Genomic DNA, 27,728 nt, shown 5'->3' with positions numbered 1-27,728 from the left:
GAATTATTTATAACTACCTCATAGTGTTTATCATGGTGGCCTGAGTTTCCTATGTAATACATTTAATTGTTTTGGAAATGTGTCTTTTTAAGTCTGCATGAAATAATCTGTACGTTGTCCACTGTTTTCTCCTGGGTCTCTCGCATCCACCGTGAAATGCTGCTCAAGACATTGTCTGTTATATGGGTATTATTGAACCTCATTTCATTTGAAAGGTGTTTCTGAAAAGAAAAAAAATTCAAGTAGGTAATGTACTGTATTTTAATGCTGTTGTTCTTATAATGGATTAGCAGTAATTAAAGAGGGCAATGCCCTGTAGAGATTGTGCGCCATAGAGCAACAGTATCATGAGAGTTTGCATGTTCCTCACGCATTCGCAAATTTGGAGCTCCTTAATTTTTGTAGGCAATATTTAATTTGCTCGATTTTCCTCCTTATTGTAAATATGAACAGTTTCAAAACTTGGATTGACTAAGAATGTTTTGCAAGAAAGACAGGTTTTTACAGTTTTTATGTTGTATTTTTTAAACGTTGGCTATGCTTTCAGTCAAGACTGGATTGTGTGATACAGGTTTATTGAATGCTTGAATGCCACTTTATGAAATGCATTTGGTTTAATCTCCATCTCATAATGCAGGTCTTTGGTTGCAATCTATAATGCACTGTGTGCCTCTTGGGTAACATTCTGTGTTTTCTTTTCCGTGTTTTAGGAAGAAAGGCAGATGGGTTAAAGAGATATGACTCGACTGGTGGTTTAGCAGGACATGAAGACACAGGCCAAAGACAGAGGTAAATAGTATGACATTGCCCTGTTGTGCAATGGTGCAAGATAAAAAAAAAAACGAAATTGAGGCTAATTATCAGTGTAAAGCTCTGTTTCTCTGGGAACATTTCCGTGGCATTCCAGCCTTAGTTAGGAGTTTGTCTGCTTGTTGGCTGTACCATGTCTCTTTTCCAAGGCTCCTTTATATGTAAGTTTGACATCTTTCTGCAGTTATGCAGTCTGACGTCCTCGCTATAGCCACACAGATGGTCTCTACTAGCCTTTTCAATATGGCTTACTAAACCCAAGAAATATGATCTGACCTCTACGTATTTATCCAGTAAATCCACTTCCAAAGATGTGTCTACCTGAAACCACTCTTTTCCAGTGACTCCAGCTAACTACACTTAAAGCACAATGACTCTACCTCACCTTCTCTGTACCCTCCGTTGGCACTACGTCATATCATCTCAAGGCACTTGTGCACTGTGACTCCAGTTCATTTGACCTACAGCAGTTTTTGCCTTCTACAGACAGTTTCCAACTCCTGCCCTTCAACATATCAAGACCTTTTGGGGTTGAGCCCCAAAACACCTAGCCTAAAAGTCATAAATGTTTTTTTGAGTAGATTTCTGAGCTTTATTGAGTCCTCAAAGACTAACTTCTGGCAAGCTGTGAATGTTACAGATTCCCAAGATATTCGTATTTATCCCCGATATTGCAGATAGGACTGTACAGTAACCATGGCCACTGGAATTATATGTCAGTAGGGGACCGAATTATGCAGCAAGAAAAAACAAATTATGAAGCATAATACAGCACATTGTGACTGTAGTGTTTCATTATTTCTTTGTTTGAACACATTATAGTATGGGCTAAATGTGTGCTTGTTTTAATAAGTGCTCTTCCACCGCACCACATGTTCCACCTTTTTAAGTAATTTTTGATCGGTTGGAGTTACAAACATTTTTTGTGTGAAATTTGCCAATTATATAGCTCATTGTAGAATATGTGACTGTTGCAGTAAATCCAATATTTATGTGGCAAAGGCCAGTAAAGTTAAGCGGCTCTTCACAACAATTGTGCACTTGAAAGTCTTGCTATATATATATATATATCCACTCAACATCCATTACCTTTGAGCCGTCCCACATCTTTGTGAAGTATGCAGAACTTAAGTCTGCGATTGGCTGATATTTCGCCAGCTAATCATGTCTACACCTTTCATTCCTCCTTCACTCCTTCTGCAAAATACTTCTTACAAAACCTTGGAGAGAGACATTGCAGCAGCTCAGTTTTGCATGCATTGGACAGAATATGATATGTCTCTTGGCCTAAGAGCCCTGCTCAGCACAACTGAGAGGGAATGTGAAATCTCAGCAGACATTGGCAAATCGACCAAGGTCTGCCCACATTTCTGCGCCAGTGGATAAGCCTGTCTTTTTACACATTAAGGAACGTTATGGACTGTGCTTTATTTTTTAGTTCAAACATGGGAAGTAGCCTGCAGTTTCCCTATATGTTAGTTATCTTCTGCACGATCATCACCATAAAAGTGGAGAATCTATCTATTTTTCCCTCGTCTTTGGCAAAGTGGAAATAATTTGTGATATTGCAGTTTCTAAAATGGTTAGCTTTCTTAGGAAAACATATTGTCTTAACACAGTCCCTCTTTGGCGATCAGTTCACTACCACTCATTGTTAAGCTCCCACAACACCCCCTCAACTAGGCTGCTACCACTTCTTAGAGTCATGCAGTTCAAAGATAAGGTATGCTACCAATGGCATTTTGAAGAAAAGTCACATGATCACACCACCATGTATGTTTTTCAATAACCAATTGTTATTCAGTTTCTTACACAAAACAACATAAAGTTAAAAGGGTACGTTAGGTACACATTGCATATTCTGCCAGGCAATGCCAGTATAACGGTTAAAAACAATAAAAGGGATTCATAATTTTTTGTAAAGGCACAAGCATGTCGTAATAAGACCATCATCTCCCCCAGATTTTCCCATGTTTTGGTGGGCATCCCTGTGCCCGATATATCCACTCCTCCAATTTAGCACATAGGTCCATTGCGGACCTCCATTAGACCAGAAAAGGATCTCGGTTGGATTTCCAATGCTTTTCAATGTTTCTTTTAACAAATGATGCTCATTCCCACAAACATACTTTCCCTGCTAATACCATCTACATTTTCGAAGATACCTTGTAGTGCTATGAGTGGGTGTACAGTCAATCAGGAGCTCTAAAATCCTGGACAATGTAGCAAAGATTCTGTGGCCGGAAGAAGTGTAGATCATTTGTAGGTATTTAAGTGCAATAAAGTGGAGACGTGAGGAGATGAACAGCTCTTTCGGGCCATTTTTGCATCTCGCCAGTCAGTTTCATCTGAGGGGCCTATCCTATTCTCTCAGGACTCCTAGGGGAGAGCAAAGTGATTGGGTGCATTAAGTAGCGGGTGTATGTAGAAGGCTGTGATGTCACCATGACCCAGTGGCCAGAACAGGACTGTGGGTTGTAGAGGGTTGTAGTCCGGCAGGTCATTCATTGTGGCTCGGTGCACCTCTAGGGCATGGCGTAATTGTAGATATTTACAAAAATGAGGCTTGTGTAGCGTAAATTCTGCCTGCAGATCTGTGAAGGATTTCATTTGTGAGCCAGCCAAGACATTGCCCAGTTTGGAGATGCAAATGAGGTTCTAACAGCTGAAGCCCTGTAGTCGGGCTTTGTGTATAGTAGCCTCTATATATGTAAGGACACTTCAGGTTCGAAGGCTTGGGTCTTCGTGGCCACTAAATATCCAGTCATTGATTACTTGAATTTAGGATGCCCAGTAAGACAGACACGGGTCATCCATGCCCATCCCATTGTATATACACTATGTATTTATGAAAGGCAATCTTTAGGATTTTGGTTTGCCACAAAAGCTTACATACCTTTGCTGCAAGTAGCTTAAATCACATATGGGGTAGGAGGAGGGAAAAGTTTTGTAACAGATACAGAAACCTGGGTAGGAGCATATTTTAAAAAGAGCCACTCATCCGAGGACACCACTATTTGTTTTAATTGTAAATATTTTAGTTTTTTTTTGTCATTTCTCAACAAACCATACATACACAAAGAAATCTCCTGAGTCGCCGTCGCACCTCCAGCATCAGCACAACACTATGGGGGTTATTACAACTTTGGAGGAGGTGTTAATCCGTCCCAAAAGTGACGATAAAGTGACGGATATACCACCAGCCGTATTACGAGTTCCATAGGATACAATGGACTCATAATAAGGCTGGTGGTATATCCGTCACTTTACCGTCACTTTTGGGACGGATTAACACCTCCTCCAAAGTTGTAATAACCCCCTAAATCTGTTGCTTCAGTTATACAGGCGCAGCACACCCGTTATTATTCCCACCAAACAGGAGGATCTTGTAGTTCCAAAAGTCTTGATATTTCACAAGGCCTCAGAGAACAGGAATTACACAGAGGAAAGTTGATGATGGTGTGGTGTGTGCTGTAGTCTCTGGAAGATCAGGACCAATATACAGACCAATAAACCAGCACGAAGTTGTGCACTGTTATATATGGTTGTCTCAAAACCTTATAGGAAATGTGTATATTTTGTTGGAAGTTTGTGGTCTTAGCCTTGTAGACCCTGATCTGCGTATTCTGTTTGATGAAAACAGCCACCTTCCTGTGCCTCTTAGCACTCACCCACAATGCACTCCTGGAGATGTGTGCCATCTGCGCAGTTATTTCCAAAAGTGCTCTGATGAAGGTTGTGTTCTGAGCTTGTAAAGCTGATTTAAAGACTGATTTACGGCGCAGTCGGCCAGAGGTTGGGTAAATATGTTGAAAAGCAGCATTTGTTCATTATGTTGAAAAACATGCCTTTGCAGTGCATTAGGTCTCACATTTGCTAAAGTTAGAGGTATTGGTGTTGAAAACTGCATTTTTTTGTTTACTTTTGTGTTATTTTTGTAAAGCATTGTTCCAATCGGGTTCGTGCTAAATGCGTAGTTAATTAAAGCGCCCTTTTGATCAAGTTCGCGCTATATGAACCTTTACGTCCTCATGTAAAGCACTCAGACATCACAAGAAAAACAGCGGCATACCCAAAACAAGAAAGAGGAAGAAACCATATATGACCACGCAGTGCAAAGCAGCGAGGCAAAAAAAAAAATATATGTGCTATGCCACACTAAGTTATATGGCTGATCGTGCAATAATCCATGTAACAGGGTTAGTCTGCAAGGCGGTAACAAAGCAGCCTCAACGCAGGACAAATGTGAAGCATTTTCCTATTAAATCAATAGAGTTTTGAAACGCAGGCCAAGGAACAGATGGAAGAGATGGGCGTGGTTAAAGCCCACAGATGTAGATTACAACATGTCGAGAGACAACGCTTGCTCACTACCTAGGCTCGACCCAATGACTACTAAATGTTTGGAGGGTTATTGGGGAACCTCTCAGATAACAGGAATCAGAGTTATATGTGGTCAAGCACAATGTAGAAAATTCCAAGGGAATGGCTCAAAGAAGGAAGACAACACTTTTCTTGCTGTCAAAGAAGTTCGAATTTCACTCATTACATTCAGATATATGTGGTGGGTACCATAAATCTGCCATTTTATTTCTGGACATAAATATCAGTTTACCAGCGTTGGAAAATATGGTTCTGAGCCTGTCTACCAAAATACTAATTTGTAACCTTTAGATGTGTTCTACTCACTGAGCCATCTTAGGAGCTCAGTTTTACCACTTAAATAAATTGCACAACCTTCTTTATTGCCTAATATGTCTTCCTTTCTAATAGTGTTAATGACCTCAGCGCTAAAAGGTGGGTTTCATCCACGTCTACTACTGTGCAAGGTCTTCACAAATTGAACGATATTTAACTTTTGTGATTGAAGTATGCCGTCTGCAAAATTCCATTGTTCATTTTAAGTTATTATTCGGAATATTTCTCTTTCGGGGCAGTTTTTGTAAGCAGAGCCTGTCTCGAAACATTTCGGGGTAAAAGCCAAACCTCCAGAAATGTTTTTAGACACAGTCAGTATAGGATACCTAGACATGGTTTTGTGCTTCGGATCTTAGGATTGTATCCTGACTTTGAATTTGTATTTTTATTTTTTATGAAAATATTGTTTTTGAATGTATAGGGATTTGTACAACTGAAGCCGAGCTATGAAGCAACAACGTGTTGATCAGGAGACTGGGATAAATCGGAGACAAGGGTTATTCCCTGTGGTAGAGTAAAGGGCGCATGAATGAATGGCGAGGGGGTGTTACCTAGTCCAGGGAAAGGTGCGGAAAAGAAGAGGGATTCAGTAGAAGTTAACTCAGGGAGCCTATAGAGCAGTGGTCTTCAGACTTTTTAATGCCGCTCCCCCCCCCAGTTGAAAAATAAAAACCATTGGGCCCCCCTCAGAATTTTTCACAATTATTTTAGAAAGATGGCAATGTTTAAATATGTCTAAACCTATTTAAACATTGCAGTTAAGTACTGTTACCTTTTTAAAACTGCAATAACATGCTTCTGCTTAAAGCAAGGCATGTTATCTGTATAATATTTTTTTTGGCCAGAGTTTGGCGCCCCAACCCCTGGGATCACTTGAGGCCCCCCTAGGGGGGCCCGCCCCCCAGTTTGAAGACCTCTGCTATAGAGGAAGGGAAGCTTCTTCGTTCTGTGCCTGAGTAGCTGTTTGGTTACATTTCTGCAAGGTATTTTTTGAAGACCGTACGGTCCTTCCTTTCTTCCTGGGCGGGAGGGTTCCACATGTATTTTGGATGGAATATAGTTCATAACCTTGGTGTGTATATAGCATGACATGTATTGGTGTCTGGTCTTATCATTGTTGCGTTTCCTGGTATCCAGTCTGGCTGCTGTCTTGTGCGTCTGTCTAAGGTTTTTTTTTTTTATCTTAGAGAGCAGGTGTTGGGGAGCGCCAGGATTTACTGCTTGTTAACCAGTGCAGCAGGTCTTAAGTGATGCGGGTAGGCGCGGTACCAGCGAAGGTCACTGAGTGATGCGGCCAGACTTCTGAAAACCTTTGTGTTGTGCCACTGCATGATGAATGAGAGCTACTACCAACCATCGGGTTGCCTTCTTTTTTGCTTTTTTGGTGGGATAGGCCTTAGGCCCAGGGGCGTTGCTTCGGGGAGGGGGTGCTGAGGGGGTGTTTGGGATGTTACATCCCCCAATGAATATATTTTCTGGGACAGGTGCTTGCAGTCGGAAATGGTGAGGTGTCTGCCGGATTTCACCAGGAATCTTTCCATACACACAGAAAAAACGCACTCTCTCTCTCCCCCTCTCTATTTTGAAAGTCTTCAAAAATATTAGTTTCTCACTTACTACCCCTACCAATTCGCATTTGTCTTCCTTTTCTTCTGCCCGGTTAGCCCTTCTCCTGTGCCTTACTTGTCGTATAATGTGTTTTAATATTATATGCCAGCGTGAATTTTGGAAAATCTGATGCTCACTCCCGCCCACTCTTACTGACCAAGCTACGCCCCCGCTTAGGCCTGGACAACTTATCTTATATCACCTTCAGGAAGCAATGGCTTCATATTGCTAAGCTAGTGATGGCGGATATTTGGCAGTGTTAGTTTTACGGCTGTTGTTTTTTTTTATCTTTTAATTTGGAAGCTCCGGGATTTGGTGCTGTTGATGAACTTAGGTGTAAAGCCATCTCTGTTCATTTTATTAAACTGTCTCAGGAACTTGGAATGCTTACTGGCCTCGATTAGAAGTACAAACCCTACTTTGAAGCAGTCATTGGTCATCTGGAGTTGAATAGTGGCGATGGAATAATTAATTCAAAAGATGCCCTGTGTGGGTGTTACCTTCTGCTAGAGCTGGGTGTCGTATATTTTTCACTTCACTAAAATGTTTTTTTGTAGTTTTATAATAATGTTATTTAAAATACGAAAAATTTTACATTTCTCCTTATATCCAGGACGCAAGAGAGGCTAAATTAAGAAATGAGGACATAGTTTCAGCATTTCTCATTAAATGTGCAGTTGTGACGCTTGCATAGAAAATATTTGACATGCGTGATGTAATGATTTATGCACAATTTGCTCCTGCCAATTATCTTGCTAAACTATTATCCACACACCCACACGTGTATATTTTTTGCCACTGTTATAGCTGTTGAATCCTCTGGATAATGCAGTGTGTTAAATAATTTGCAGGTTTTTCAAACTGCACTAATATTACCCCACACTTGAGGGTCAGCTCATTGAGGCCGATGCAGAGATGTACCAGTAAGGTCACTGGAATCAGCGGTGTAGTGGAGAGAGGAGAGCGCCACTAGTGCTCGTGTATGTGCAGGGAAGAGCCCACCAAATGCACTGGCACAAAACAGGCATTTGCTTGAAAGACTCACAATGTACTGCCTAGTAAAAACGTTTGCAGACTTCTATTCGTGATAATGGTTGCTCCAAACTTTCGCCAGGGTATCCAAAAACTGGGGAGCACAGCTTGCCAGTTGTGAGTTGAGTGTGTGTACTACGGCAAGAACATCTGCAAGAGAGAGAGTGCTGTCTGCACAGCGAGGGGACGTTTCCCTCTGCTCAATAAAGAAGATCGTTGATATGTAGGTGATACTTTATTGTTTATTTACAAAATCATTTGACTATGTGCAATGGTTCAAGTGAACAGCCACAAAACTTTCTGCAGCAAGTTAAATAGTATGCAGGATGGGGTAAAACGTGAAGCTGCAAACTGTAATTTGCGCGTGTTTTGTCTGATAAACTGTTCTTCTCTGTGTGCATTGACGTGTTTTAGTTTGGACCACCAGGTTTATGTTCTCCAGTGAATTGGTGCTTGAGTAGTCGGACCCCCAGTTTAACTATACAGTTTTGTTGCTTCATTCGCACAAAGGGCGTGTGTGCCTGTTTTCTGTGCCCCAGGGCACTTTGCTATTACAGAAGGCATGACAGACGCTTGCTTGTGCGGAATCTCATGTTAGTAAAGTCATGTCGGCGCACTTAAATTGCTGGTGCACTTCGAAGGGTGCGACCTCTTATTTGCACGGAGAAGCACTTTACCTCTGCGCCTGGAACATATCGCCCACGAGGATAGAGGCAAATGAGCTGGCGAGGGGCACTCTCTGCGTGTCACTAAGAGGTTGCACACAGTTAAAATGACCCCCTCCAAGGAGGGAAAGGGGTCCCATGGGCCCCAGGTGCCACCCTGCAGGCGGGTGCACTCTACACTTCTGCAGAGGGATCTCTGTCCTTTCAAAATGCTGCCTGTTATGGAAGACGGATCGACTGCCTCAGAGAGCCGGTCTGCCTCTTCCTAGTGGGCTGGCCCCAGAGCGCCTGCCCGGTGGGAGCCATTCCCTGTAATAGGGCCCCTGTCCCTCTGCGCTCCCAGCACACCTAGTTAAAGTTACGCCATGCCCACTCTGGGACAAGGAGCCATGGGCACAGTGCAGCCCCTCGTGTCTCCCAATGCGTTCTTCTCCGGCCGCGGCCCGCATTGCATGTGTGCATTGTGATGGATGCAAAGCGCATACTCCACTGCCTTTAGGCACTGCACCTAAAGCCAGGCCGAGAGGGAGTGTGCATTTCTGACGAGGTTAGTGTTAATGGCACTCTTCAGGAGTTCAGCATTCACTTCTGTGGGTTGGGGCCATGACACTAGCAATGAGAGTTGAACCAGTCCTTTCAGCCTTTTGTGGTTGAGGTACAGTGCCAGTTGTACCACTAGTAAGCCGTGAAATGTTCTCAGCCGGACTTCCATTCCATCTGCTGTATCGGCCTTCTTTTTCTGTAGGCCTCGTGCCTCATTAGGTTGTCCCCAAACAAAGAAACTGGGACAGTGAAGTCCACTGGTGGGTCGAGGAGAGCACCCGAGCATGTATCCCACATCAGGAGATGAGGCATTATAATGAGGGAGATCTGAAGTTGGAAGAGAAACAGCAGAAAGTATCTGGATTGACCTTCTAGGAATGGTATCAAAAGTAAACACAAATGTCTTAAAACATTCCTGGGTGATAGGTAAGACGGGAGGCTACGAGTTGGCAGGATAGGAAACAGGTCTGTTTCCTGAAACACGTGTTTTAGAGCTATTTAGGTATAGTGGAATGCATTAGCCTAGCAGGATTTTCCAGAAATGACTCATCCTTGCTTGTCAGTTAAATTATAAGGTTTCTGTGCCAAGGCGCAAAAAGTATTGTCCATTGGTACAACCACACCTCTGAAAATGCAGAGTTGTTTGGCTTAAAGTGTTCAAACAGCCTGTTTTGTGTCTGTTAATAACTACTTATTATTTTGAGGTAACTGCAATGACAGGAAACATCGAAAACACCTGTCGCACAGGGTTGATGTCTTTGAAATCAGGCTACTCCCCACCCCCCAAAAAAGTACATGCTGTGGATGATCACACAGGGCTTTACGTGGGGGGTTTCTCGGAGGCGCGTGGCCGATGTAATTGAGGGCGTGGCTTAAATCACGGAAGCTAAAAATCTGTGCATAGTATGCCCACTGGTGTTTTGCTGCATCTGTCATTGCATACAGATATATAATACAGCAAGCAACATTGAAATTCCTACTCTCTGAAGTGGCCACCTGGCACAAGCTATGAGTCTTTTAAGTGCCCAAAATTAAAGCTCTGCGTTTTTTAAATGTCCAAAGTAAATAAATACCATGCCATAGCGCATCAGGAGATTGTACCCGAAGTACGGTTTAGGGACGTGTCATGAAAAGTTGCCTTGTGATGTAACCTATTGGATTTTTTTTTTAAATCATCATGACCACGATTAATGTTGTCACACCTAAAGAAAATGGACATTATTATTTTCATGTATTTTCTTTTGTGTCAATTCTTTTCTTCTGCATTGATGGTCACAAATATTCACATATATTTCTCAGTCTCTTTTTAGTCCTTATGTTTTTTTTTTTAAATGGATCCACACGCACGCGCGGAGCCTTGCTCTCTTGCTTGCTCTCTTCCTTGCTCTAACCAAGTGCATGTTAGTTTCAGTATTTTCACGAGCTAAAACGATTCAATAGGGCATTTCCTTGCTAGTTGAAGTAACCGCTTTGCCTCTTTACAGAAACGTAATTTTTGATATCATTCTAATGGGTATTACAATGCAAACGCGCTCTGCATTTATATTTATTCACCAGTCATTTCACGATGTACACAAATGAGTTCCTGGTTGTTGCAGCTGAAATAAACCTCTAGTCACTACAGCCACACTTTGGAGCGCTGCCTATTCTTTATTTCCTTGTTGATACCGGAAGGCATCGGGCAGACCTTCAGACGTGTACTGTCAGCTTTTTATATGAAGACCCGTCTCAGCACCTGCTTTTTACAACTGCTGGTGCTTAGCACCGGCAGGACCCAGCCCACTTAAAGCCCAGTGTGTACATATGGTGAGCTGGTGAAGGAGGTTTCCCTTTTCTCTGGAAGTGACATTCTGAAGAACGTATGCTCAGAAAGCCAAAACGAAAAATCGGATTCTAGAAAATTTCACACAAACAGACTAGGCAGCCGCACTGTTACTGGACTTGCAAAGCACTTGAAACAGGGAGAGAAACACATGTCCAGCATGATGAGTGCGACATGGGTGATCACTGTATTGTAGAGCATAACTTTCCTATTTGGCAAGATACTGAGCCCCTCATTTAGGAGTCTGGCGGTCATGGGGCCACCAGACTTGCAGTGGCCATTGGACCGCCACAAAAGCAGCAGTCCGGCCTCCACATTATGACCCTGGCGGAGCTGCCATGGTCCAACTGCCAGCAGGGCGAGGTTGCCGCCAGTTGACTCTCCCCTCTGCCAGATTTTGCATGGCGGTCCCACCATCATGCAAAGGCTGGTGGAGGCAGGGTGCCGGGCAAGCATGTGGTTCCCTGCACTGCCCATGCACTTGGCATAGGCAGTTCATGGGCCCCCATGGATAGCCCTGTCACGATTTTCACTGCCCGAATTATGGGCAGTGAAAAGCGTGACGGGTGCTGTCGCACCTGACGCATTGCAACATTGCCGCTGGCTTGATTACGAGCCGGCATCAATGTTGTGGTGAGTTGCCAGCTGGGCGAACGGGCAGAAATGCTGTTTCCACCCGCTGGCCCAGCAGAAAACTCATAATAGGGCCAGTGGGCGGAAAACAGGAGTGGCCTTTTTCCTACCAAAAGAGTTTGCCGGGCGGCCTCCGCCGCCCACCAAACTCTTAGTAAGGGCCTGAATGTTTTTTTTTTTCCTCTTATAAAACTAAAAGTGGTCCTCACTTTACGTATTGACAGACCTGTTCCTCTCTTTCTTGTGCTGGTAGCTTTTTTAGGTCTGGCTTCAAAATGCTAAAATCTACACATTTTATTGTTGCCAATTCTTTATACATAGAGATTTTTGCCTTCACGCAGATCAGTATTATCCCCTCATGTCCTACTTTTGGTTATTTGTTGTATTTTGCTTCCTTCCAGGATGTGATTACATTGGAATGCAGGAGGGGCCATTTATATCTGAATAGGAAACTTAATCGTCAAGCTGGTTGTCACATTCAAGTCTTTAATTGTTGTGTTAATTTTATACAGAAAGGTTGCTGCTTTTGTCCCTATCATCGACAAAGCCAACAGGACAGACTTTAATGTCGTAAACAGTAGTGAGGCTTGCAGTGCACGTGAACAGCATTTGTGTGAATGCCCGTGTTTACATTCACTGACCCATGGAAGACACACTTACAAACTTTCCAATACTTGTTTCTTTTAAATTGGCTTCCTTTTTAGGTTGATCCCAACAGACCGCGCAAGATGTCTGGTTGCAAAAGACCTATTGTGGGCTTACAAGACTTTACAGGGGTTTACAGTCAACCTGTTAAAAGCCTGACTGACCTCACCGGGCATTGGATGTGTCCCAGGCAGGCTGGAAGAGTGGGGGAAGGGTGGGTGTGTGTTTGTATGCAGGGGTGCTTTTGTTACTAGGGACCGGTTTTGTAGCAGTGCAGCAGTTTTAGAAGCAGTGCAGAGTTCCTTGTATATCCAACAGTTTTCAGGCAACAATAAAAGTGCCACGATAACTCTGGTGATTAATATTCCTGCTGGAGAGAGATCTTGTCCAGAGCAGTTCTGACTCATCTAAGGTAGCGCAGAGGGTTAATATACCTGCTGCAAAGAACGTGTACTATACAGATTACAGAACAGTATTTTATGTGCATAGCTCAGTGGGTTGCTGCTTTTGTCATAGAGATCATTTTGTTACTGTGCAGTTCAAGTTACAATCAGAATCTAGCACGGTGCATAATGAACTGCCATCGAAGACCTGCTTGCTAATGGCATGGTGAAGGTTAAAAAGTTATGTTTTTCCCTAGTCTTTGATTATCCTAATTTTGCTATAAATGGTTTGTTTAGATAGAAATACATTATTAGTAAAGTCAACCCTAACTGCCATGTTACGTTCTCAATCCTGACTTGATGCTTCCCTGGACCAAGCACTCTTAAAAAATGCCTAACAGTATGGATGACATGTGAATCTTTCACCTTGTAGTCTCCTTTGTTTTATTTAACATTTTCTATGCACTGACTTACACACGTATGAGTCATTCTCTGTATGTGTGTACAATGTAAGGTACTCCAGCACCCTGTGCGGGTGAGAGAGGTGCTATAAAACAAATTAAATACATGTGAGAGAGCGGCTATGGAGCGATGAAAGCGACTGTTAGAGGTGTGATGGTGAGGGAGTAATTTAAGGGCCCCAATAATGATTGCCAAATCCCAGTTCTCAGTTACTATGCTTTAAAATGAATACAATTGAATATATAATGAAAAATGTGTTGTTGAATGCACTGTTTCTGCCATTTTTCCAAATTTGTTTTTTTTTGGGGGTGGGGAGTCAACCCCTCCAAGCTCCATTGTAGTGGTCAGGCTTGCTCGCCCACTATGTACCCTATGACGGTTGGTCTGACAAAATTTGCCAGGGCTGCTTTGTCCAGTCTGGCCCAGTCCAGCCTGCAAATGTTGCTTACCTTTGGTTGACTTTTTCACACTCATTTGATTTCTTCTTATTCAATGGCTTTCCTTGTTCCAGCTTTTCCATCTTGTCTATCCCTCCCAGGGAGCTTAGCTTCTTTACCACCTCTCTGGTTGGCTGGCTTATGTCCTTCTATTGCTCACTTTTAGAGAACTGCTTTATTTCTGTTTACCCTCTCCATGAAGAGTGGATGTGTTTCTAGCTCTCTTCTACTGCAGCTGCACCGTAATGCCTTTTGAAAAAAGCTTTTGGCTACGCTGCACGTTTTAGATACTGCCAAAAAGCATTCACAAAGTCAATAAGTCTGAAGGGCGAGGCCTATTGACTTTGCCACTGTTTGATCACTTAACGTTGCATTTTAGTCTTCTTAATTTTTGTAATGTAGCAGCCAGTTATAGCTTTCTTCTCATAACTTTTAAGGATATCATGCTTAATTATTCTTGGCAGACTTTTTTACTGACATTTTGGAGAAAGTTTTTCTGGTGTTGCATTTGTTGCCATAGAAAGGTGGTGAATGCGGAGTGGCATGCTCTGTTTGTTTGCTGCCTTCTAAGTGTCAGCGAAGGAAAGCAGCCAAACAATTGCTGTCTATTTTCCATGGCAAATAAAGAGAGCAGGTAACCGTTCCTTGCATCCCCACCCATCATGCCATCCAACAAAGTCCATTTTTTCAGGCAAAAATGGCCTTTTCATATATTTATTTTTATATTCATATATTTTTTGGGAAAATAAGTATTTATGATGGATGTGCTGCTAGCTGAAAACAGTGTAAGTTGGCATGTACATTAAAATGTAAAATATTGCACGATTCCACAGCAGATGTGCATGATTATGCACCTTTGTGTATCACCCAACTTGAGTCTCCACTAAGTTATTTTGTGTTTAGTCCACTCGTCATCCTGCATTTCAGTTCATAGCATTGTGTTACCAATAAACATGTCTGACTTGTCAATAGACTGCTACACACTTAGTTATAACCATATAGACTCATAACCAGCATGCTTTGTCTTCTGTTTTTGTGTTTATTTGACTGCTTCTTACAAGAGTTCAAGGAGCATTAGCTTTGTTGGCTTGGTTCTGTCATATTGCTTGTGAAATGTTTTGTGCCACCTGGAGGCATGTGCCTGTGTGTTCCTGTCGGGAGCCATGAGGGGCAGTCCTTTTGTTTGGTGCGGAGGACTTTGGATCAAGTAGTTGGAGCTGAGTAAATGTGTCGCAGGACGTTGTATTGCAGTGTTTTGTGTCTTATATGTGAATGAGTACTTATTGTATTCATTTATTTCTTCATATTATCATCCAGTCACTGCACTGTACCACTCCATTTCTTACACTGAACTAAATCTGCCTTCCTTGAGCATACTCTTGAAATATAATTCTTTGAGAACGTCATTGACTTTTTAGAAACTATTAAGTCTTATGTAGAACTGTTTTGCAGAAAGATGAGGTGTCCTTCTTTTAGGCAATTCTTTGTGCGGTATTTAGCTAGGAACATAAATGAACACTGTAAAGCAAGCAGGGATGCTATCTAACAAAACTGTATCATCTGCAATAAATAGTATTTGTATATATTTATCAGCTAATTTTGGCTGAATCCTTCCAACATTACATAGAAACTTTATACAAGATATTTGGAAGGATATGCTCCCTGTGTATCCAGGATACTCTTTACTTCTCCCAGCATTTTGCCATTTGTGCTAACTGGAGTGATACCAACACTCATAACAATCGTGATGGACAAGACGCTGCCAAGCAGATCCCACACTTTGGCCCGGAGACTCTGGTTTCAAAGGCACAGTCCATGGGTCTTCCGTCACTTTTTGCCACCATGCGTTCCATTGTGTCTTTTCAGGGAATGTATTGGTAATTGTTTATGGACATACCCTTTGATGTATCTCACCTCTTTGGCAGGAAGGCCAATTCAGCACAAGAGCACTCTAAACAAGGCTATGGCTCTGTGCTTGAGACCCGCACCTCCTGCTCACCATTTTTATCAACAGTACTGAAGATTCAGGAGGCATTCTCAGGGCCTGCCCTTTCAGAAGCAACAACCTTCAAGCCAAGGCAGGAACCCAAAAAGTTAGATCCTTGCTTGAGGAGGCATGCTCAGCCTGTAGAAAGAAATGTGTCCTTCCATTTACTACTGTGGCCATCCATCACAACAGACTGTGGTTCCTTCAGTCTGTCGAGCATGGCTATGTCCTTCCATTCTACTAATAGCCACCTCTCATTCTCCCTGTTTAAAAAGGGGACTATGCCTGCGTTCTGAAGCAGGGGATTCTTGCTCTGTTGATTAATGGGGAGTCTGATTCATCCACAGGGAATAAGATTGGACAAAAATGCTATTCTGGTTATCTTCTTGTTTGCATAAAAGCGTGAGAACTCCACCCTATTCAGGGCCTCTTCATTATGAATGTCTTTTTCTGGAAGGAGAAGTTCAAAGTGTTTTCTCACACATGTCCTTATGGCGCTGGAGCCGAAAGACTGGGTTGTGTCACTTGAATTGCAGGACTTAATTCATGCCTCGATCCTGCAGCCACACAAGGTGAACTCAACTCACTGTCAGTTAGTGTCCTCCTCTTTAGATTGATATCATACCCTCTCGCCCCCCAAATCCTTTACAGAGGAGAGATCTGTGGTTGTGGAACATCCTTGCAGGTCAGGAATCTTTGTATTCCTGTGTTTCCACGACTGGTTATTGAAGGTGGAATTGCAGCGGCTTGTGTCAGACCACTTACTGGCCACGTTCGTCTTTCTTTTTGGTCCTCATCCCTCTCAGTGCCTCTTCTATACTGGGGCAGGGCTGAACTCAGTCTCCCTGAACACCTTTACACCTTCCAAGCATGTTTGGGGCATTCAGGACTTGATACTGATGTTTCTATCAGGAAGGAGCTCTTCTACCGGCCTTAAGAGTCCTGCACCTTTTGGGCCTTCTTGGTCACACCTGCAAGCACTACAGAGGTGCCTGTACTGAAGCGGCTCGAGACCTGCAGTGGTGGGTGGAGACGAACAACCTTCAATTTGGGAAGCCCTTATGCCCTCCACCATCTGTGGTCATGGTCATGATCGATTCCTCTTCCCTCTTTTGGGGGCATCCATGAGGCCTGTGGTCACCCCCAGAGCAGAAGTCTTGCATCAGTTTGCTGAAGATTTGTCCAGTTTGATTGGCCCTGAAGGTTTTCTGTCCTCCATTTTTGGTCATCAGTGCAGGTTTTTAGACTATGCAATTGAGATGGTGTACGACAACAAACAGGGTGATGTGGGAGGTGATGAACCTGTGGTCTTGGGCTGAGGCTCACAATATCTGGCCATGAGCTACCATGCAATCTCACCGAATTTGTAGGAAAGCAATCTCAGTTGGCGTCATCTTGTTGACCTCAATTGGTGGTTCAGTCCCTTTTTGCTCTCTGGGGTACTCTGTCGGAAGTCTCTGACACTCCCAGGATTGCACAGTGGCCTCCATTCCGCACCCTACAGTTACTGTTGCAGGGAGACCTGGGGCACATGTTCAGTCTAAGGCGGAACTTCCATCTTCTTGGATTGGACCACTACCGTCCCTCAAAGCAACAGAGCTCCATGGCAGGAAAGCTACTTTGGTGGAAGTAGCACCGTACCTGCAGTGCTGAGCAGAATTGAGCTAGAATGTCAGGGGTTCTCAGCAGTGCTGCTGTATCAACATCAATAATTAATTGTAACCAAGGGTGGTCTACTTTAATCAGGATATCATGGCATATTCCTGGCTGGCTGACCTACATTTATTGGAATAGTGCTGGAGGATAGTAGATAGCTGCTAAGCTTTGTATGGGTCAGCATCAGAGTTTTGTCATTGGCTTTAGCCCTTTTTGGTGGGAGAATTCAACTCTTTCACACTGAGCTGTTCCCTCCTCCATCTACCTCCTGCTTCGGACCGGGACTGTAAATTGGTCCTGGCACCAACATAAGAGTGGCCCCCAGTAATAAATGATATAGCTAAAAAAGAGTGGCACATGTTTGCAAATTGGAACAGTTTAGAACTTGTAAATCACGCTGTTTAAGTGTTTTGCAAGGTATGGAAGACTCTACGGATTTGAGCTTGCTGCAGGCAATGTTTGTTTTAATATCCGGGAAATCAACAGTAAAACTGTATCGGCAGAGCATAAAACAGGCCCACAAAGAGCCCGAAAACAAGTTCATTCACTGACCGGTAAGACCTCTGCCTGATTGCCCTGTAGGTCAGCCCCAACCCGATGTCCACTTGCAAACCATGTGTAACTAACTGTGAACCACTCTGCTCTCCGGCTCCCTTCCCCGCGTTTCTATTCATCTGCCCATAATCTGCAAGTGAAGACGCATAATGCCCTGTTCTCTGTAAAGTGCTCTGCCATCCCCTGGGGTTATAAGCACCCCCAAATAGAAAGAGAGGAAATAAACTTTACTACAGCTGCACAGCATGCTGCTATACCATATGTTTTAAGGGAGGAGGCTGCTGAAGTCAACAGCTTCTAAAAGACTCAATTTGTTGTTTTTAATTTCGATTAAATATCCTGTAAGAAGGGTGTGGGATCTTCGGTACATTGTTTCTTGACTTATTAGAAGTGAGATAGGAAAGAGGAAAAGGGAATCTGTTTTTTGATATTGCCTATATAATTATTCACCTGTTAAATGGCAGTAGATGGATATTCCAAGGCACTGGGGTGGTTCAGAGACGTTTTTAAAAAGTAAACACCTGCAGGGAGGGAGGGGACTCATTGGGATCTGTTTCTGTTTTTTTAAAAAGCAAGTGGTAATGGGAGCCAGGTTTTTATTCCTTTAAGTGGCAGGAAAGAGGTGGCCCCTGTGACTTGTTTTCTATTGGTAAAAAGTGGTAGCGGCAAAGGTTGCACCATAGGCCTCTAGAACCTGTCTGTAGCCGCATGGCAGTGGATGCTCCAGCGATTTGGCTTACCTATAATGAGAGGCCAAAGGCAGTGAGCAGCACCATAAGCAGCCAGACTTATGTTTTTTCAAAAAAACATTCAATAGTGGACGTATGAAAGGAAACCATCGGGATGTGCCCTGGCACACGGTGGATTAGAGTTGGATAAAATTCTGTTAAGTGACACCCTTGTAAAAAGAACAATTGATGGACGGAATGTAGACCAAACCAAACATTTACCCCCAGTCACAGATCTGGGTTTAATCCATCAGTTTTTTTGCTCACCATGACACCCCAGTTGGACACGGCCATACGCAAATCAGTCTTGACCCTGTTCCCCATGGGAACAGTCCAGCCCGAACTGCCAGGCGAGGTCCTCTCTATACCAGAAACAAGCATCCTGGGACCTGTTTCGGGCTATCACATCTCTTCAGTCATGCTATCTTGAATCTGGTGGCATAGTGAGCACAGGACCTACGTCTGGGCATACCCTTCCCACTTGGAGCAACAAATGCAAAAAGAACTGTTGATGGATAGAATGTAGACCAAACTAAACATTCATCCCCAGTCACAGATCTGGGTTAAGTGACATTTTACTTGAGTTGCTTCTATCTTGTTTAATTCCTCTTGTGTTTTCTGTGATCCAAGGTATTGATTTAGCTTTTTTTGACAACTTTGGTAATACTAGAGAATTGTCTTGGATCCTTTTACTTAAAAAGCAAGAGCTTTGTTTATGCTTTTTTGCTCTCCTATCTGAGCGAGGGTGGCCATAATAAAATTTCAAAGGCCTCAGATGGGCCACAAACATCCAGGCTCCGGTTTTGAAGGTGCATACACATTCTGGTTTCTGTGGACACATACGTTTCAAAAATTTCTGTGCATTTAGTAATTTCAATATACTGCATAATTTGCCTTTTTCTGGTAATGATTTTTACATATGAATGAATGAATGTCAGAAGGGGGGTTGCTGACATTTTTTTAATGTATGACACTTATGGTTCCCTTACTCAAATTAACATAGCCATTTTTTTCCCCCTACCCCCTTCCCCCTCATTATAGCAGACATTATGAAACACCACCTGAAGGGAACCTAATCAGCCAAGAAGTAATGCAGAAGCGACAAGAGGAGGAAATGAAGCAGATGCAGGCAAAAATGGCGTTGAGGCAGTCTCGACTAAGTCTGTACCCAGGAGAAATCACAAGGGCATCCATGCTTGATATCACTCGGGATCCTTTAAGGGAGATTGCAATGGAAACCGCAATGACCCAAAGAAAACTAAGGGTAACTTCTACTTTTTTCATTGGTTTCCCTTTGAGTTCTGGAAGGAGCTACTATAAAAATACTATGCTTGACTGTCAAATATTGTAACCATGGCTTATTAATGATTTTTTTGTAAAACACTTCTTTATTAAGAATGTTTACTTTTCATATTTACTTTGGTATTGGAAAAGGAAATCAGCACAAGCTTTTGCTATGACAATGTTCACTCAGAATCAAAATCCAAATTTTCTTTTTTGCAATACTAAAATCAGAAAACAAATCTACTGAATATAAAAATCTGAGCGATGGCAGGCAAAGAGAAAAAGGAAAACGGCAAGCTATTTTGTTGTTAATAATGTAATAGAAACAATTATACAAAAATTGACAATTCCAAACTGAGCCTCAAATAAGGTACCAACCATTGCAAGCTGGAATTAGGGGCTAGGGATAGTGAAGTAACCATTGTGGTAACGACCAATGTAATTCACAGCAGTACATCAGTGGAATTTCAACATCATAAGCCCAAGATAATTCTAATATGCCAGCAAAAACTCCAGAATGTTTCATGTATATTACAGAAGTTGGACACAGTCTTATCTGATGACCCATCCAAACTGAAAATTAATATTAATAGCATGTGCTAAATGGTTGAGTGCCTGATACCTGAGATGATACTGCCCATGCCCTCATAAACTAAAAGACATATCCTTAGCCACAAGCTTCCATCTGTCTCAGACTTCTGATACTGCCGGTTGTTCCTATCTGCACTAGAACTCTACAAAGTATTCATACTAGATTCCAGCCTTCAATCTGACCTTTTTTTTAGTTAAACTGATCTCCAACCGATTTGCAGTATCTTTTGTGAAGCTTTGATTTGAACTCCTTCCCATACAATGATCCATCTTATCTACATGTTCATCACCCAAGAACTGCCCCGATGCTGTGTATTGTGCTATTTCACAAGTACAGTTAAATTATATTTAAAATATTGGGAAGTAGCTTCGCTAGGCGGAGGATAAACTCTACCACTTGAAGGGTCTTTGCAACATGACAGAATTCAGAGGTGACTTGTACTGATTCTTTATTGGTTAAAGCGCTGTATTCATTGACTGTGCTGTTATTAAGTGAGGCATTTACAGCTCAATATTTTGTCATGCCATGATACTTGAATGCCGAGGGTGTTGGGATTACGAATATTTGTTGACTGCTTTTCTCACGCTTGTCTGAAGTATTGCATCATTGTTTCTGCCCCACATTTCTTTTGACCTAGTATTTGTATTTAATAATTTGTGTCTATCGGTCTGTCTCTTATTCCCTGTGTCCTTATGTCCAGGTCATCTTGTACATGCCTGTGTTACTCCCCCCCCCATGCCTCCCAGGTCTGATTCTTCTCTTTGTGCCCTTCTCCCTCCTTGTTCTAATTTTCTGTTGAAGTATGTCTCATTGTCCCTTTTTACTCGCTGTATCTCCTCGCCCCAGTTTCTTGTGTTCATGCCAATGTCTATCCTACCTGTTATGTTAAGTTGATTTGTATAGCGCACTAGTCACCTGAGAGGGTATCCAGGCTATGGGCATGTGTTTAGTTTTGTGGTCCCCAAGATGCTTATACGAAGAGACTAAACTTCAGCTTCTTGCTGAACTCAACAAGTGAGGAGGAGGCTCAGATGTGTAGAAGGAAGTCATTCCATATCTTGAGCGCGTTGTAAGAGAATGAGCGACCTCCAGTTTTGATTTTGCGAATGCAGGGCATGTGTGTGAGTGTTATGGGTGTGGCGTGGGAGACTTCCATTGGTGTTTTGAATGGTCTGGGGTCTGTGTAGGAGTTACTTGGAGATTAAGTCATAGAGAGTGTTGCCATAGTCCAGCCTGCTGGTGATGAATACTTGCATGATGATCCGTCTGGTGTTCTGAGGTAACCATTTGAAGATTTTTTGCGGCATGCATAGGATGTGGAAGCAGCTAGTGCACTGCGGTGACTTGACTGTCACATTGAGCTGGTCGTCTAGGATGATCCTTAGATTTCTTGCATGTTAGTCCTAGCTCCTACAGCCGCCAGATGAAGTCCCATGGAGAGATCTTGTTGGCGAAGACCAGTACTTCCATCTTGTCAGAGTTGAGCCGCGGGCGGTTGATTCATATCAAGTCTGCTACCATGGTCATGGTCATGCAGGTTGTGAAACTAGTTTTGGCAATGTTTGTTTTGTCCGTCAGGGAGAGGATGAATTGGGTGTCATTGGTGCAGGAAATAGATGTGATGTCTTGTGATTGGATGATGTTGATGAACAGTGTCATGTATATGTTTAAACGGGTGGGGCTGAGGTATGATCTTTGTGGGACTCAGCATATAAATTTTTCGATCTCTGATGTGAAGGCTGGCAGCCTGACCGTTTGGGTTCTTCCTGTGAGAAAGGAACAGATCCATTTGAGAGTGGATCCTTGTTTGCAAATGCCTGTCTCATTGTGTTTATGTTGTGACTGTGTTTCTGTGACTGTGTGTTTTTGGCTTCTTGCCCCATCTCTCTGAATCTATCCTTGTTCTTCAGTATTTTCTTCTTTGCCTCTATATGTCGATCTGTGCTTATTCCTTCTTTTGTTGCTTATTTTCTCATTGTGGTGTCATTGTCAGTGGAAGTCAGTGTTACTACCAGTGTAGCTTTGTCTTCTGATCCTTACCTCTGTCTCTTTGACTCTCACTCTCCTTGTGTGTGTCTTCCTACATATGTATGCCCATTCTAGTGTCTTTACTTTACCATGGTTTTATCACCACTTATGGCTACATAATTGTTTCCTGAAAGCTCAGTCTTTCTGAAAATGATTAGTTTCTTAAACTTAGAAGTGTAATACCCCTTTTGGACATGTATACAGCAATACAATCAGAGTCCGTTATGGCTAGGCCAAAACGCCTTTTCATAATAGTAATGGAGTGTGTCAGGGATGCTTTTTCAACCTTATCTTGATTTTACTGTCTCTTATTTTAATGAGGGAAAGCTAAGTGAACACATTGACACCCCACAGTTTGGCATCTTACAGTATGACACTTATTGCATATCTTATAATATTAACACATTAAGGTTCATCTAAAAGATCTTAAAATTGTTTAGATAAAACCCAAATTTATAATGCAAAAGAGTATCTGTATTTTTGAATACCATTACAATTTAATTGAAAGTAGCTAGGTATGGTATGCATCACGCTATCAAGCTTTGGGGAGGGCTATGATTTTTAGCAAATTTCTGTAGACCTACATCAGGCAAATCTGCTCACTATAAGTAAGGAAGTGGGTATGGACCACTACACCTGTCCCAGCAGCTGAACTACTAAAGAACAAATGTATGAGGGCAATGCTCACTCAATGGTCAGATAAGCAAGATGCTGTTTAATGATTTGAACATTGAGTTTCCAAAGTCTAATATCATAAAATAAATGCACTTATAAGACCTTGGCTGTCCTCCAAGACTGGGCTACTCCATTATCCCTGTACTGCTTGGATACAAATAAATAATGAAAAAAGAAAAGCTTGTGTGGATTATGCCTGTTTGAATTAAGATCCAAGGTGCTCCATATTAAGAACCAGTCTCTAAAAATGGAAAAGGAGCTTATAAGGATTTTAAATGTTTATTTGTACTCTGAATGGGGATGAGAGCCACACACATTTCTTCTCCACCAACACTGTAAAATGGCCAGGAGAAGTTCTGTTGACCTACCATATTATTATAGTATAAAATCAACAACAGATAGGAGATGGCTTTCATTCTCTGTATCAACTAAGCATTTGACTTTGTGTGCAATATGCAGTTTTGTGGTAGAAGTATAAAGAAGGACAATTATGGGCCAGAATGCTCAGACTTTTGAATAAAAACTTTGCTTACTTACGTGTTATGCTCCACTATGAAATACGATTGCATAGTGATTCTTTGAAGCAGTATTTTTAATAACATAATGTATAGGTGCTATTTCTGTAAAATCATTTTGGAAAAACTGAAACTATATACTGGAAGTCCGCTAATGTATGCCAAACATCACCAAAGCCAACATCAGGGCCTCTGGAATGGCAGAGGAATGAGGCCATAGATCATAGTCAGTGCGGCCAGAAGAGAGCTACTGCATGTCTGGGTGAGCCATCCAGTCAGGGAAAGAGGTACAACCTGGAATTGCCTCCTGGTCCATTTGCCTCACCCCAATCCTTACAATTCAAGACCTGTCTTATTTTGACGGGGTTTACCAGTTCCAGTAAATAAAAGCATTCATACACTCAAATATTTAACTCAATGACAGATGGTCAAAGCCAGGGGTCTCGAACCTTTTCTGTAATAAGAACCATTTATGCTCTATGAAAATCATCCAGAACAACTAATGTTATTAGTGTTGTAATAATGAGCACATGAGAGCAGATTACATTGGTGGCTACCCTATGCAAGTTTACCTTCACGTGGTCACCTTACTGCAGGTTTGCCAGATTATCACTTCAGTGCATCAGGCATGGTTGCACAAGGAATGTAAAAAAAAAAGTATTTGCCAATGTGGTATTCCTTTACATAGGTAATCAATAGCAGCCATAGCTACAACCCCTGGCACCAAGGTAATAATATTAGTAATACATTTCCCTTAGTTTCATATGAGTTATCTCTAAAACATCAGCTTTAAAAATGTTTTGGAAATGCACCTGTTTTTCTCCACACAAGCTTATGAGGTATGAAAATAAACACATTTTCATCTCAGGTGCACACCTTTTAATGTTGCTATACATATATTAATTCAGCCAAGCAAAAAGCTCACATTTAGTAAACCGGACTGCACAACACAGGAGAGCTTCTTTCAGGTAGCTGTTGAGCTACCAGTAGCTCACAAGCTACTTGATGGAGAAGCCTGGTCTAAGCCCAGCACCTCCCCCAGGCCGGAGAGTCAGCCCCATTCAGAGGGACTTCTTTTTTTCCCCTCTGTCCTGATTCAAGCAATGTTGCCTTCCTAGCAATTTTCAGTAAGTTAGAAGTATCTGTGTAGCATGTACTTATATTTGAGCTGCAGTGCTCCAATCAGTTATTTTTTTCACCAACATGTTATTTTTATAATAGGATCAGGGACCTGCTATTCCAGTGACTGTTTTCTGTGTATCCTGATACTTACCTTTTTGTTGTTTGCTAGGCAGTTCAGTGTTTCTGCTGTAGAGCAAGGGGAATTGGGATGATCATTAAACATCTCTACGGAGCCTCTAATAGTGGACTGCACCTGAAACTAGTATTTTTCTTGACAGTGGTCATGCAATAGTTCAAGAGACATGAGGTGCTTTAGAAAGTGGCAAAAATGTGTTGATCAGCTCTCATCAGCAACAGAGGAACTGGTGTTACTGGTTGCTTTGTGACACCCTTCATTGGCTTAATGGAGCAGAGAAAGCATGGCAAAAAGTGCAATCATACTGATTCTGTTGAAGCTAAATCCCCTACTTCTGATATGCGAGATGAGCAGCTACAGCTTCTGGTTTTTCTTCAGTAACCTTCTTGCATCAAAAGATGGTGGCTCCAGCTCTAAAATAACCCAGTTGAGAAGGTCGGCAGGATCAGGAGGATGTTGGTCAGGAAGATGAACAACAGATCAAAAGAGTCTATATCTTAGGCAGCGAGTTAACTGTAGTACTGCTGCACAATAGGTGTAACCTATCTTATGTACAAGAATAATGCAAAGATGTTTTTTTTTATGCACTATCAGAGGAGAACAAGACAATCTGCAGCTGCACAATGCTGTACACGAAGTGTTCACCAGACAGTGAAGCGATAAATATTTTGAAGCTTTCTGGTGAAATATTATCTATCAGAGAATTTAAAAAAAGATATTTCCTCAGTTATCGGTATACTGTTTCATGATGGGTCTATCTTCACAGGGATCCAACAATTTTGAAGACAACTCTTCCAAATTTGTTTCAAAAGAAAGAGTTGGCAATGTAGCTGTCATATTCAGCTTTTAATTTTCTATCCATGTGCATACTTATTCAAACTACGTGGTTCTTTCTCTTCTCATAGACTTTCAAGAGAGAAAGTGCCAGGATAGTGATCACACAAATATTTTATCTGTAGAGGAACAACAATTAAGACTTTTGTGGATGTATCATTTGATTATCTAACTAAAACTGTAGCAGTATTAGGTTATTCAGAGGCTCCCCGCCATCACATATGGTTTTGATCTTGAAAACGTGATAGTTCTCAGAATACACTTCTAATGCACTTATCTTTCAATAGGTCAAAACTCCTTTGGATCTCAGGTTAAGGAGTTAATTAATTTTTTTATAGAAGGTAGAAAAACAGATTACTCCCTTCAGAACACCAGCAAAAGGTTTTAGTTTTGGCACTAAAGGAATGTTTGTGCATTCTTCAACTGCCACTAGCACAATGCTGCTCTTTTGAAGAAGAGGTAAGGGTTGTTGGATGGGTTGGTACCTTTCCTTGAAAGTCCTGATCCCAGTCCTCCTCCAAAGCTCCCCATGACCTCCTTGACTATCTATCCAGTTCACAGTGGGTTTTATTGCCAGTGAGCACAATTTCATACCAATTTGGGGATGTTCGATCATAGATATGGGTGCTTCAAACAATCCAGGACGGCTAGGTAATTCAGTTCAGAGACTCCTCATCACAATTCTTCCATCTTGCACCAATACCCGTGCAATGAGCCCCACAGAACAGAGTGCAAAGATTTTTTATCACAGGTGGCTACACAAACATTCTCTTCCCAGGGTGAAAGTCAAGATTGTAATTATCAGTGGTATGGCCAATAAGCCGAACTTGGTGGCTACTCTCTGCTGACCTCTGCCATTACCTCACCTACCATCTGTCAATACTGAGGCCCAGGGGAATAATCCTGATGACATCTGGCAGTGTATGGGACCACAGTGAGCTGCTGAGCCATTCCTGACAAGGGCGGGCTGCGGGAGCAGCTCCTACCCGCTTGCTGACCAGGTGTGGGGGCAGTGTTTTGGCAGCGGCACAGCATCGCTGATGCTGGTCGGTGTTGTATACCAAGCCTGATGTTGCCCTAACACAGAGAGCCTGGAGTGGGTGCCGGGTGGCTGCGATGTAGAGGGCTCAGCCTTCTACTAGCTCCCCGTGGACCACTAGCATCCTGGCCTTGTGAGGTTCACTCGGAGGGAGCCAGAGGGAAGAAGGGTTTGAATGGTGGGGGCTGCCCCTGCCAAAGACGACACTCATGGGTGGAGAGACTTGAGAGACTGGTGGTGTGGCTGAGCAGAGCTGGACCTGGGGCCCCATAGAGATTCAGACTGTTTTTCAGACTGAGTAAGCCACTTGCCCAGTGTGGGGCTGTATGTCATGGGGCTAAACCAGAAGCAGAATTCATGTTCTGCCAGGTCCCCTGACGTCAAGCGAGGTGGTGGGTGATGGACGGCGGAAAGGGGACACATGAAGGCCTTGTCAGGAGGGGTAGACCCAGGTAGGATCTGTTTTGCCGAGGATCAGTTGGGGAGGGCAACCTGCCCAACGCTGATGGCTGTGAGTGGTGGCCATCACACCGGCATCAATAGCAGAGCTGGACTGTTCTCTTTGGGTTGGTGAAAATGCAGTCCCTGGGGTTACCTCATCCTGAGACATTAATCACCAATGGCACAGACCTTATTGGGTCCTGTCGAGGCCAGTGAGACAGGACACAAGTACTGAAGAGACTTTGCTGGTTTGTGGAAAGGGGGAGCCACGGCTGTTAACAGCAGCACTGAGAGATGAGTTCACGGGGACCAAATTCAGTAAAGTTACGGCCACGCAGGATGGGGTGACCTACTCAGCTGACAGAAAGCCCCAAGCAGGATCAGAGGGCCTCCATCCT

At 42.7% G+C, this 27,728-nt stretch overlaps 1 protein-coding gene across 9 annotated transcripts in view; it reads left to right on the top strand.

The window, feature by feature from the left end:
- The window catches only part of PTPN13 (protein tyrosine phosphatase non-receptor type 13), a 1,045,801-nt gene that overhangs the window by 414,616 nt on the left and 603,457 nt on the right, over nucleotides 1–27,728 (top strand). For 8 of the 9 annotated variants that reach the window (XM_069236135.1, XM_069236143.1, XM_069236122.1 and 5 more), the window contains exons 9-10: nucleotides 711–789; nucleotides 19,706–19,928. In XM_069236135.1, the coding sequence (XP_069092236.1) occupies nucleotides 711–789; nucleotides 19,706–19,928 (302 nt within the window). The remainder of the gene's footprint in view (nucleotides 1–710; nucleotides 790–19,705; nucleotides 19,929–27,728) is intronic. The other variant, XM_069236105.1, reaches the window with a different exon arrangement.

Source organism: Pleurodeles waltl, chromosome 1_2, assembly GCF_031143425.1.
Source record: "Pleurodeles waltl isolate 20211129_DDA chromosome 1_2, aPleWal1.hap1.20221129, whole genome shotgun sequence".
Classification (NCBI taxonomy): Eukaryota; Metazoa; Chordata; class Amphibia; order Caudata; family Salamandridae; genus Pleurodeles; species Pleurodeles waltl.
The sequence above is the reverse complement of the archived record's forward strand: the minus strand, read 5'-3'. Positions and strand labels throughout refer to the sequence as shown.